This window comes from Grammomys surdaster, unplaced genomic scaffold, assembly GCF_004785775.1.
Source record: "Grammomys surdaster isolate TR1022 unplaced genomic scaffold, NIH_TR_1.0 100, whole genome shotgun sequence".
NCBI classification, from domain to species: domain Eukaryota; kingdom Metazoa; phylum Chordata; class Mammalia; order Rodentia; family Muridae; genus Grammomys; species Grammomys surdaster.
In genome coordinates, this window is record NW_021604579.1 from 2362967 (window position 1) to 2375555 (window position 12589).

Genomic DNA, 12589 nt, shown 5'->3' on the forward strand with positions numbered 1-12589 from the left:
AACCGAGGGAGAGAGAGAGAGAGAGAGAGAGAGAGAGATTGATTCATTGTGTAATCTTGGCTGGAACTCTATCCAGCCAGGGTGAATCACAGAGATCCACATGTCTCTCCAGCGTGCTAGGATTAAAGGCATGGGACACCATAAGCAGCCAAAAATGTCTTCTTTAAAAAAAAAAAGAAATGTAAGTCAAGGGCTGGAGATGTAAGCATGCCCTAGATGGAATCCAGCATGGGAAGGGAGAAGGAGGAAAGTAAACATAGATTTGGAAATAGAATTTAAAATGTGAAGAAGCCATAGTAACTAAAATATAACCAGGCTTGCCGGGCAGTGGTGGCACACGCCTTTAATCCCAGCACTTGGGAGGCAGAGGCAGGCGGATTTCTGAGTTCGAGGCCAGCCTGGTCTACAGAGTGAGTTCCAGGACAGCCAGGGCTACACAGAGAAACCCTGTCTCAAAAAAACAATATATATATATATATATATGCTTGATGGCTCATGACTATAGACCAGTGCTTCCCAAACTGTGGGTCATAACCATCAGAAAACGCATATTTCTGGTGGTCTTAAAAACCCCCAACCATAATTTTCATAACTGTAATTTTGCTACTGAGTGGTGTCTCGGTTCCTAAGAACATTGGAAACATGTGTTTTCTGATGGTCACATACAGATTGAGAATCGCTGTCTGACTCACAGGGGACTGAAGAGGGAGGAACCACACAGGAGTTCAAAGACAGCCTGTGCTGCAGAATGAGATTTTGTCAGAGAGAGAGACAGAGAGAGAGAGAGAGAGAGAGAGAGAGAGAGAGAGAGAGAGAGAGAGAGAGACAGAGAGAGAGACAGAGAGAGAGACAGAGAGAGAGACAGAGAGAGAGAGACAGAGAGAGAAAGACAGAGAGAGAGAGACAGAGAGAGAGAGACAGAGAGAGAGAGGAGAGATCACACAAACACACACAAAAGGAGAGTAGGAGAGTCAGAACTTGTTTGGCTCAGAAGCCCAAAGAAAAACGTGACTTCAAATGCCCAACAAGAACTCACGTTTACACCCCACTCCCTCCCCTTCTTGGACACTGGGCCAGAGCAGCAGGCTTGGGAAGCTGTGGAAAGGGAAACCTAAGGATTACAAAGTCATCATTGTTGTTTGGGGTTTGTCAGTGGTGATTTGTTTGGTTTGGGGGGTTCAGGGTATTGCTTTGCAGCCAGACTGGACTGAAAATTCAGAATGTAGCCCAGGCTGGCCTCACTCCTGACTGACGGGATTACAGGTATGTGCTGCCATGCTCAGCTAAGAGTATAAAATTTTGCCTACATGTAACTTTATGTCTGAAAAGTAACTCCTGACTAATTTGAGTTGAATGTATCTTCCTCCTTTGTTTGAAGCTCTGGTTAGTAGTCAATGCCTAGAGCCAAAGCCCAAAACTAGAAAGAGTGGAGGGAGGATGGGGGAGGGTCAGAGGGCAGGGCATGGGGGTGAGTAGATCAAAACACAGTATTCAATGTATAAAATTCCCAAACAACAAAACCAAGAACACCCCCACAGTAATGACAAAAAGCAAGTTTGACTACAAAATATGCAAAAATTCTAATCACTTTGTAGAAGGACAGACAGTTCTACAGCTACACAGCCTCTTGGGGCCTCAGGAAATTCTAATGTTGTCTGTAAGTTTTTCTTCCCCCAATGACCATGAGTCACTGAAAAAAGTTGGAGTTCTTATTTATTCAACCAAGATGAATTACCTGGAGTGCAATGAATAAGGTCAATGGGGCTCATTCATGCATTTGGTCCAACTAGATGGCTAGTGGTCCGGAAGATCTCTTCCTCCCACCTGTTGACGCTAAGCTTTTCTCAAAACTCAAAGTCAAAGTCTAGCAGTGCGGGTGTGACAGCACAGAGGGTTGGAGATCACCCCAAGTTGAAAAGTTCCGTATCAGGATGTGTGAGCGCAGAGCCCACTTAGATTGCCCAAGCAAACCATAGGGACCACCACAAGCTGTCATCCTCTGCCTGCATGTGTGTGTTGTCCCAGAGTTCTGTGGCATGCGTGCACGCATTAGGGAAGCTCAGTGTCTGAACATGGTCTAGAGCTGTGGCAAGATCAGGACCTAAGCCCACCTTACTGCAGCTTTAAAACTGACACCAGCTCTCAGGCCACACCTCTGTCTCTGTCCAGGAAGTTGGTGACATTGGATAATGAGATGGATATGTTGATATCTCTGTTGGCAGCCGGGCAAGGAGATATATGGCATACACATATTCGTATACATGCACACGCACACACACACACACACACACGTATGTACACATACACATAAGCCACACAACACACATACACATGTACACATATACATATGCCACACAACACACACACCCCATAACATTATTCTAGGTCAAAGTATGGAACAGTTTATAACTTAAGGTTGTGCATTTAACTTAGGTTGTAAAAATTTATTGCATGAGAAACCCAAGGCATACTAAGGTTGGTTATATTGTTCCCTTAAAGGCAGGGTAAAATTAGGCTGAGTACACAGTAGGACAGCAAGCTAAGTCTTAAATTATCTCCAGACATATTAAAACTTAGTTGCAAGGTCAGACACAAGCCCAGTCTCCAAAAGCAAGAAATGTCAGAAAATACAACACCACACAATCTGGCCTGGGCAATCCCTCAGCTGGAATTCTTTGAATGGCTCTAGGCTGGGCCAAGCTGTCAGTTAAAGCTAGACCACTCCCACTTGCATCACACTCTATTTCCTTTATTGCCCCTGCCCTAGACAACTAATAATGTACTTTCTGTCACCATGGATTTGTCTGCTCTGGGTTTTCCCGATACATTTAGAATCATATACCAGATGAACATGTTTCAAGTTTATTCAAGATGGTGCTGTGTGTCAATATTCATCATTCCTTTTAGTCTGATTTTTTTCATGGTTAGAACACATTTAACATTAGTTGTTGACTGATTCTTATGAATAGCGAAGCTACAAAAATGTATGCATATCCATCTCATGTTTTGTTTGTGGTCTGGAGGTTGCTTATTATTGCTTGTTGTTATTTTTGAGTCAGTGTCTCTACAGAGCCTCAGCTACCTGGCACCCAACTCCAGAGCCTCCTGCCTCAGTCTCCCCAGCGCCAGGATTCCATGCTCATGCCGCCATTCCAAATCCTCATGTGTTTCTAATTATGTTATAGTAACTAATTATGGTAATCATTGTTAACATCAAAATAAAATCACTGGGACATACAAGTAATGTACATGGTCTCAGCTTCTCCTCTTCATATTTGCCAAAACTATTATTGTCTTGTTTTAAATATAGTCATTTTAATCCCTGTCATATTTGTGTCATTGTGGCATTGATTTTTATTTCCCTAATGAGTATAATGACATGGTGTGTCTTTTAAATGTTTTTACAGTCTCTTACACATTGTCATTAGAGCAACACCTAGTCAACTCCTTTCCCTAGTTTTAATTGGATTACATTTGTTTTGTCTTGTTGAGTTGTAAAAGTTTACTATATATTCTGTATATTTCTTATTAGATATTTGCTACCCAAATATTATAGTCCCTCAATGGGCTGTCTCTTCGTTTTCCTGTCACTACCCACTGATACACACATGTTATATAAACACCCATTTATGAATTTTTCTTTTCATGCATGTGTGTGGCGTGTGTATCCTGGTTTGCTTCCTTGTAAGTACAGACATATATGTACACATGTATGCATGGAGGCATGTGTGTGGTGTGTGTGTCCTGGTTTGCTTCCTTGTAAGTACAGATACATATGTACACATGTATGCATGGTACATATGTACACATGTATGCATGTTGATGTTGGGAATCATCCTTGATCAGTCTTCTATTTTATCTTTGAGCCAGGGTGTCTCAATCAAACCCAGAGGCGGCTGATAGGGCTGATCTAATTAACCAGCTTGTTCACAAAGGATTGATTGTCTGCCTTCCAAGGCAAGAATTACAGGCAGGCTGCCACTTACAGCCACCCAGCAGCGTTTATGTGGGTTTGGGGGGACCTGACCTCTGGTTACCTGGCTTGTGTAACAAGGGCTTGAACCACTGAGCCGCATCCCAGATACTGCCCCCATTTACAATTGTTTGTTTGTTTGTTTTGAGACAAGTTTGCTTAGTGTAGACCTGTCTGTCCTGAAACTCACTTGGGCCGGGCGGTGGTGGCACATGCCTTTAATCCCAGCACTTGGGAGGCAGAGGCAGGTGGAGTTCTGAGTTCGAGAGTTCGAGGCTAGCCTGGTCTACAGAGTGAGTTCCAGGACAGCCAGGACTACACAGAAAAACCCTATCTCGAAAAACAAAAAAAGAAAGAAAGAAAGAAAGAAAGAAAGAAAGAAAGAAAGAAAGAAAGAAAGAAAGAAAGAAAAAGAAACTAACTTGGTAGACCAGGCTGGTCTCCAACTGAAGAGATCCACCTGCCTCTGCCTCCCAAGTACTGGGATTAAAAGAGTAGGATACCACACCCAGCCCCATTTGGTTTTTGTTGATGGTGGTGATGGTTTGGGTTTTTGTTTGTTTGGTTGGTTGGTTGGTTGGTTGATTGGTTTTGTTTTTTTGTTTTGTTCTGGTCTTTTGGTCTTTTGAAACAGGGTTTCTCTGTGTAGCACTGGCTATCCTGGACTTGCTTTGTAGACCAGGCCAGGCTGGCCTCAAACTCACAGAGATCCACCGACCTCTGCCTCCTGAGGGCTGGGACTAAAGGTGTGCACCACCACACCCAGATCGACGTTTGTCTCACGATCTTATCTAAGTGAGCATGAGAAGGCTTTATTCTCATGTTTCTTCTGAGACTATTTTTACACTTTTACCTTTATAATTAAATCCTGGATCTATTTTCAAATATTGTGTGTGTTACAAGAAAGAGCCCACCTTCATCTTATATGCAAATATCCAGTTGTACCCGTAAGATGTATTGAAAGAAAACCCCTCTTTCTCAGTCGTAAAAGAGAAGAAAAGACAGATGTAGAGCTCATGGAAGGTTGATTATTTCTACTTGAACTTTCTGTTTCCCAAATCACTGTTGCACACAATCTTTCTTCAACGTGTATGTGTGTTTGCCTGCATGTATGACTGTGTGCCAATCACATGCAGTGTCTGAAGAGGCCAGAAGAGGGTGTTGAACCTGCTGGGATTGGAACCATTGAGCCATCTCTCCAGCCCCACGATTTCACGGCAAGGAAGCGAGCACAGTTTGGACAGTTTCTGTCATGTTCTATGCACTGGTGGCTATTCCGTTCTCTCTTTTCTCTTCTCTTCTCTTCTCTTCTCTTCTCTTCTCTTCTCTTCTCTTCTCTTCTCTTCTCTTCTCTCTCTCTCTCTCTCTCTCTCTCTCTGTGTTGTTGTTGTTCACACCTGATGCCAGATGGTCGTATCTAGTATGGTGCTATACTAGCCTAATCCTTTTGTACAATTTTAACAATAGACAACCCAGATGCCAGACCTTTCAGAATGCTTATAACTAGGGAAAGAATCGTGGGAGCCTCTCACGTGGGCAAGACTGAGGCTGTGTCGGTCAAACGTATTTTGTGATGCCAGCTGTGGATGCTGATGGTCTGGTTAACACTAGCCCAGGTGAGGTTCCTTTTTTACCATTCTCGAACCAAGTTGGAAGCAGTATTAACTTGGTAGGCTTAAAACTTAATGTTTTTCTAACGTTTGGGGTGTATTGCTGCCCTGTGGGTACTGGACTAAATCACCCATGTTCATTACTTGATATGATGGTGTAGGAATTTAATCTGTGTATCTTACAGGTAGAGAGACAGAGGCTTTAGTTGGGAACAAGGTAGATGGTATTGCCCACATTGTGGAAGTGATAAAATCCAGGTCTTCAGACTATAGAGCAGTGGTTCTCAACCTGTGGGCTGAGACCCCTTTGGAAGTCGAGCGACCTTTTCACAGGGGTCACCTAAGACCATCAGAAAGCACAGATATTTACATTATGACTCATAACAGTAGCGTAACTACAGTTAGGAAGTAGCAATGAAAATGATTTTATAGCTGGGGTCACACATGTGAGGAAGGGTATTAAAGGGTCACAGCCTTTGGAAGGTTGAGAACCACTGCCAGCCTAGAGTTTGATCCTCAGCTGCTTCAGTGATTGCTTCCCTCCGCTAACAGCCCCCAGAAAGCAAACAACTCTCACTCTGATTGTCCCAAGGAAGAATAGCAAACTGGCTCCCCAGAGCCCTCCTTGGTTTTTCTTTAGTCATTACTTTATTAATTTTCTTTAGCTGGGCTAGTGAAATGCCTCAGTAACTCCTGAGAGTTGTCCTCTGATCGTCACACATGCACTGTGGCATACATGTGTGCACATCCTCACACACACACACACACGTAATAAAAATTTTAAAACTAAATGTGGGGCTGATGAGGTGGCACAGCAATTAGGAGCACAGTCTGCCCTTCCAGAGGACCCAGGTTTAATTACCAGCCCCCACAACTATCTGTTACTCCAGTTCCAGGGGAGCTGACACGCTTCTGGCCTCCACAGGCACCAGGCATACAAGGGGTGCACAAGCATACATGCAGGCAAATACCCATAAACATGAAACAATTTTAAACTGTTTTTTAGAAAACTAGAAAATAATGTGGGTTCCTGGTTGTTTTTTATTATTAAGGGATTTTGTAGTTCTGAGACTCAAACAGGAGTGTTTTATTCTAAAAATCCTCTATTTTGTTTGCCTTTCGTTGATGTTAGAAGTTGAAAGGTTAATTGTCCATGCACGGCTGCTTTTGTTCTCATAATTCGCTGGCCTTTGCACTCCAGTGTAGAAGCTTTTGAATTACAGGAGCACTGCCAAGCAGCCACGGATGTAGAAGCATCGTTTGTTGTAGGTGAAGAACATGACTCCGGAAGCCCTTGTATGTGATGTGAGCCCTCGGGTCCCTATGGCGCGAACCCACACACACTGCCTGTGGTGCTCTCTCAAGCGCATTTCTCTCTTACAATGTTTGCCTCAGTATCTAACATCTGGAGAGAAAGCAAGCTACCAGCATCACGGGGAACTGCGGGAACTGCGACAGAACCTGCACCGCCTACAGATCCTGTGCAACTCGGCGGAGAAGGAGCTGCGGTACGAGCGGGGCCGGAGCCTGGACTTGAAGCAACATAACAGTTTGCTCCAGGAGGAGAACATGAAGGTAACTGACCCGCACAGCCTGTCCTGCAGGCTCTCAGTCGCAGTCCAGCCGGGGAGAGCTAAGTCACGGTTCTCGGCATTACTGCTCAAAATCCTCAAAATCAATCCACGGAAGGATGGGCAAGCCAACTGTTCATTAACTCCCCGCTTCCTCTCTCTCTCTCTCTCTCCTGTCAACAGGGTGCAGATGCCATCAGTCCCTAAACACAAAAAGGCTACAGTGACACGGTCCTGTTGAAAGCCTTATCTCAAATGTTTGTTTGTTTGTTTGTTTTTCCTTTTTCCTTTTTTTTTTTTTTTTGGTTTTTCGAGACAGGGTTTCTCTGTGTAGCCCTGGCTGTCCTGGGCTGGCCACTCTGTAGACCAGGCTGGCCTCGAACTCAGAAACCTGCCTACCTCTGCCTCCCAAGTGCTGGGATTAAAGGCCTGCGCCACCACTGCCCGGCTAAACATTTTTTTTTTTAAAGATTGATTTATTTATTTTATGTATATTACTGTAGCTGTCTTCAAACACACCAGAAGAGGGCATCAGATCCCATTACAGATGGTTATGCACCACCATGTGGTTGCAGGGAATTGAACTCAGGACCTCTGGAGTCAGAGCGGGACTTTAGAGCAGTCAGTGCTCTAAACCACTGAGCCATCTCTCCAGCCCCTTATCTCAAATTTTTTAACATTCATTTAATTTCAGTGACTGGTCTCCTAGCATTAGTTGCATATAGCCAGGTTTATCTCTCCTCAGTAAATGTATTAATGGGGGGGGGTCACAGATTGGTAGTTGTTTTTTGAAATACATAACCATTCAAATCAAGGCACCATATAAATAATGTATCCTTCCGGATACATTCAGTTCTACAAATATACATTACAGACTTGGTTTCTAATATATACTAGAAATCCTATATAAGGTTCTAAATTTCACTGTTGAGGGACTGGCGATGGAGCTCAGTTGGTAGAGTGCTTGCCTAGAATGTAGGAGGCCCAGGGTTAACCCCCAGCACCACCAAACTGGGGGTGGCAGAAACCTGGAGTGTCAAACAGAAGGCCTGGGAGATGAGCTTGTTTGCTTTGAGACAGTATCCTGTAGACCAGGCTGGCCTTGAAGTCACTGTGACGCAACACTGATCGTATTCCTATGACTAAGATCCCCATGAAGACTCCTCATCTTGTTCTTGTCACCACATGTCAAATGCCGAGATCACAGGCACACGTCACCATGTCCAACTTAACTCTGGACATACTCAAGCAATATTATGCTTTCTTTTGATACAGTGACCAAAATGACACAAATCCCAATTGACCCCTTATAAATATGATTCAATAGGCAATCTTTTAGAAATGAAAAAATGATCACTTCATAAAGAGAGAAGGTGCTGTTGACTGTTTGAAGCCTCTCTCTCGGAGCCAGGCGTGTAGCAGTGTCGTGTACAGTAACTACCGTTTATGTACAGTTTGAGCTTATCACACTCATAAACCTCCTCAGAGTTGTTAGGGCCACCAGAGTCGCAAAGCTAATGGACTATAGACTCTGAATTGAAACATGAGTGGATTTGACTTTCCACATTGCACCTTTCCTCGGCCTGGAGTCATTTTGGGACCTTAGATTTGCAGACATAGGGACTGTGTATGTGTGTGTGTGTGTGTGTGTGTATGTGTGTACACATGCATGTACATGTATGTGGTGTGTGCATGCATGTGTGTGGTATGTATGGATGTGTGCCTGTGTGTATGTGTGTGTACATGAGTGCAGGTACTCACGGAGGCCAAAGGCCTTGGATAGCCTGGAATAGGAGTTACAGGCAATTGTGAGCCTCTGATGTGGGAGCTGGGAATGTGCCACCAAGGCCGTCTATGCTCATACGCACCGTAGGACTGATTTCCTAAAGTTCACTCAGATGATCAAACTCTGGGTCTCTACTGTTAGACATGCTAGAGTAATTAACATCCCAGAATACTAATTTTGTTACCTTTGAACCATTTTGTTGTGGATTATACTACCAAGAATGTGCATAAAGTAATGATATGCAGTTTAACACATTACAAAATGAATGTCAGTGGACGCCACCTAGAACAATATAAAACAAGCCATGACACTGGAGGCTCTGAAAACTTTCTCTACCGCTATCGAAGTCACTTCCTCCATGCCACCGGGAACTCTGAGACACTGTACTGGATCCTTTTTTAGGCTGGAGACAGAGGTCGTTGGCTTAACAGCTCTTAACCAGTGCAGTCTGACTTCAGCAGCATCTCTAAACCGTGGCTGTGGGCTCCATCACAGACTCTCACAGCCTTCAGCTTTCCTGGCCTGGGGAGTCAATGGACAGTGTGCCAGGCAAGGACAGTGTCCTCCAAATTAGCAATGAGAGGCTTGGAGTTCATGACCCTGAAGCAATTGGTGCACCAAACACCTCTTTGCTTTCTTCTTTTCCTTGAGTCCAGTGCCCTGCTCACCCGTTGGACTTGCTGAGTTTTCTTGAAGCAAGGTTGTGAAGAAATGAGAACTCTGAGCTTTCTGATAGGCCAGAGTTCCTTTTGAGAAAAAATGAGCCAGGAACAGATTTGTTCTTGCCAGTAATGTTTGAAAAGTACCACCAGCCCTCCAAGGGTACACCCCTGTTTCTGTTTCAGTACCAGATGTAAGGAGAACTGAGACATTTTACTGTTTTAATGGAGGGAAAAAGTGAGAGTTCACCAGGAATGGGAACCTTTATAATGCCCAATCTAGAATTTCTTCTTGGTGTTATCATAGAGACAAGGCTAATGGTAATTTGTTTTCTGTTGACTTATTGACCCATCAATGACAGGTGACCAAGCCAGCTCAGTCAGTCAACAGGGTCTCGAGGGAGGGAGTGAGGATTAAAGAAAGAAAAGACTATTAGACAACACGATAACATGAATCCAGCCAGTGCTGAGGCTGAAGCGGATTTACTTTTTTCCAGTCTGCTTTATATCATTCTGTTGCGGTAAATCTCCAACCCAAATAGGACCGTTCAAAGAAAACATAACTCAATAATTATGAATACAAACTGCACGCCTAGATTGGGCAGATTCACCACTACTTTACTCTATTCCCCAGCTATGAGATCCCTCATAACTTGTGGGTTTTCCAGGCCATGTCCTTCTCCTCTGGTCGTCTGCCACTTCCTCTCTCTCCCAAACTATTTCTGTTCCACCTCCCCTTCTGCTGCCCAATCACCAGCTCTAGCCTTTATTTTACAAATTAAGGTGGGCAGAAGGTTCACAAGAAATTACCTGTGTACTGATTCGCTCCTGCTGCCCCACCCAGGAAATCAGAATTAGCATCAAAATACAAGACCAAGGCTATCCACAACATCATTCTAAGCACATACAAAGAATAAGGTCAGTCCTAAAGCAGAAACAAATTAGTCAAGGCATAACAAGCAAGGCATAAACAGAATAGAGAGGAAACAAACAAAGATCCCATGATTATTGTACTTAGGGTCTTAACAAGACCCATCAAGATACAAAGAACACATTCCTCAGCTGTATTCATCTTGAGCCTACTTCCTTGTCCTAGCCCAATGTCAAATTCCTGCCAAATTCCTAGAAGACAGCCCCAAAAGCTCTCCACAGACAGGGAGGCATTTGGCATTGGTTATAATTTCATGATACATTTTTTCTTCTCCATATGGCTTGACTCTGTGTGTGTGTGTCAGGTCTTAAACCCAGTGCCTTGGGAATGCTTTCTATCATTTAATTGCATCCTTGGCCCTGTTTTTATGATATTTACTTATGCCCCAACTCTAGATCAAAATTGAACTCAAGCAGGCCCAGGAGAAGTTGCTAGACAACGCCAGGATGCACTCCTCACTCACAGCAGAGTGGAAGCACTGTCAGCAGAAAGTCAAGGAGCTGGAGCTGGAAGGACTTAGGCAGACGCAGAGCCTTAAATCCCAGCAGGGCCTACAGGAAAAGCTGGCTCGGGAGAAATTGAAAACAGCAGAAGCACAGGAAAAGGTAACTACCCTATGCTCAGGAAGCAGGGCACACAGCTGGAGCCCTCTCCCCAGGAGACCTTAAGACACAAGTGTGTGCAAGCATTGGGCCAGCTAATCTTTCACTTTGCCCTCCCCATCTCTTCCTCTCTTTAATAATTTTATGTCATCTGCCCCTACCATTCTAACAAACCTTGAAAACTGCATGAAGTTAAAAATGTAAGCTTCTGGGGCTGTGGGAATGGCTGGAGCAGTGATGTGCTTGTCGCACAGGCATGAGGACCTGAGTTCAGATCCCCAGAACCCTCAGTGCATGCCTGTAATCCCAGCTTTAGAGAAACAGAAAAGCAGGTCAGCCAGCCTAGCTGAAATAGTGAGCTCCAGGCCAGCAAGAGACCCTGTCTCAAAAAACAAGATGGAGAGAGTCAGAGGAGGCCACCCCTTATCATGTATACACATGTGTACTTACACACATGCACCTCTCTATATGCTGTAGGATTTTCAGGTCTCAGTTTGAAAAGAATCTCACTGTCCTAGGATACATCCCGGGAGGGGCACATTCCTTAGTCAGAGGATACTTGCTGGATTAACATTCAGAGGAGGAAGGGAGAGGCTGATTAACATTCCTCTGACCACAGGGGAGGGAACCCACCTGCAGGTAAGGAGGGCCCAGAGCATAGATACATTCCAGGAATCAGGAAGCTGAGCCCTTAATGTAATAAACCTGACACTCCTTGTCACAATCTGAGTCACCTAGGGACCGAACCCGGAAAAGTCAGACTTTGTGGTTTGCCCTCGTGAACTGTACTGTACCCATAAATACTGTACTCAGCTCTTATTCGGGGCTCTCTCTCTTACCTGAATGTGAGAAGGTCCTAGTGCACTGGTTTCATTAAACTGAACCTCATGTGATTGCTGATTGCAGTGAGTCCTGTCCGTGTGCGTTTCTGTGGGAGTGCGTCCCCTGGGTTAGATCTTACAGTCCAACAATGCAAATGTATATTTAATTAAAGCTATACTATGAACTTAAAACTGATTGAAGCCATAGGACATTTGTACTTTTTAATTTTAAAGAAGTTATTTTTCTCTCATTTGAATTGACTATATGACTTATTTTGTAATCTTTTAAAAAAATTAGACTTATTTATTTTGGTGTGTATGTATGAGCGTTTTGCCTGCATATATGCATTTGTGTGCACCACATGTGTGCCCGGTGCCTGAGAAGGTCAGTAGAGGGTGTTGGGTCCTCTGGAACTGGAGTTACAGATGGTTGTGAACTGCTGTGTGGATGTTGGGAACCGAACCCAGGTTGTTTGCAAGTGTAGGCAAGTGCCCTTAACCATTCAGCCCTCTCTCCAACCCTATTTGTAATTTTTAGAGGGGATGAGTGAAACAGAGTTTCTCTGTGTAGCCCTGGCTGTCCTGGAACTCACTCTGAAAACCAGGCTGATCTTGAACTCAAAGTTCCACCTGCCT

The 12589-nt window shown here is 44.2% G+C and overlaps 1 protein-coding gene across 3 annotated transcripts in view; it reads left to right on the top strand.

Moving 5' to 3' along the window:
• Ccdc30 (coiled-coil domain containing 30) overlaps window positions 1–12589 on the top strand; it is a 94142-nt gene that overhangs the window by 47219 nt on the left and 34334 nt on the right. For all 3 annotated transcript variants that reach the window (XM_028787752.1, XM_028787760.1, XM_028787744.1), the window contains exons 5-6: window positions 6979–7158; window positions 10926–11135. In XM_028787752.1, coding sequence (XP_028643585.1) covers window positions 6979–7158; window positions 10926–11135 — 390 coding nt within the window. The remainder of the gene's footprint in view (window positions 1–6978; window positions 7159–10925; window positions 11136–12589) is intronic.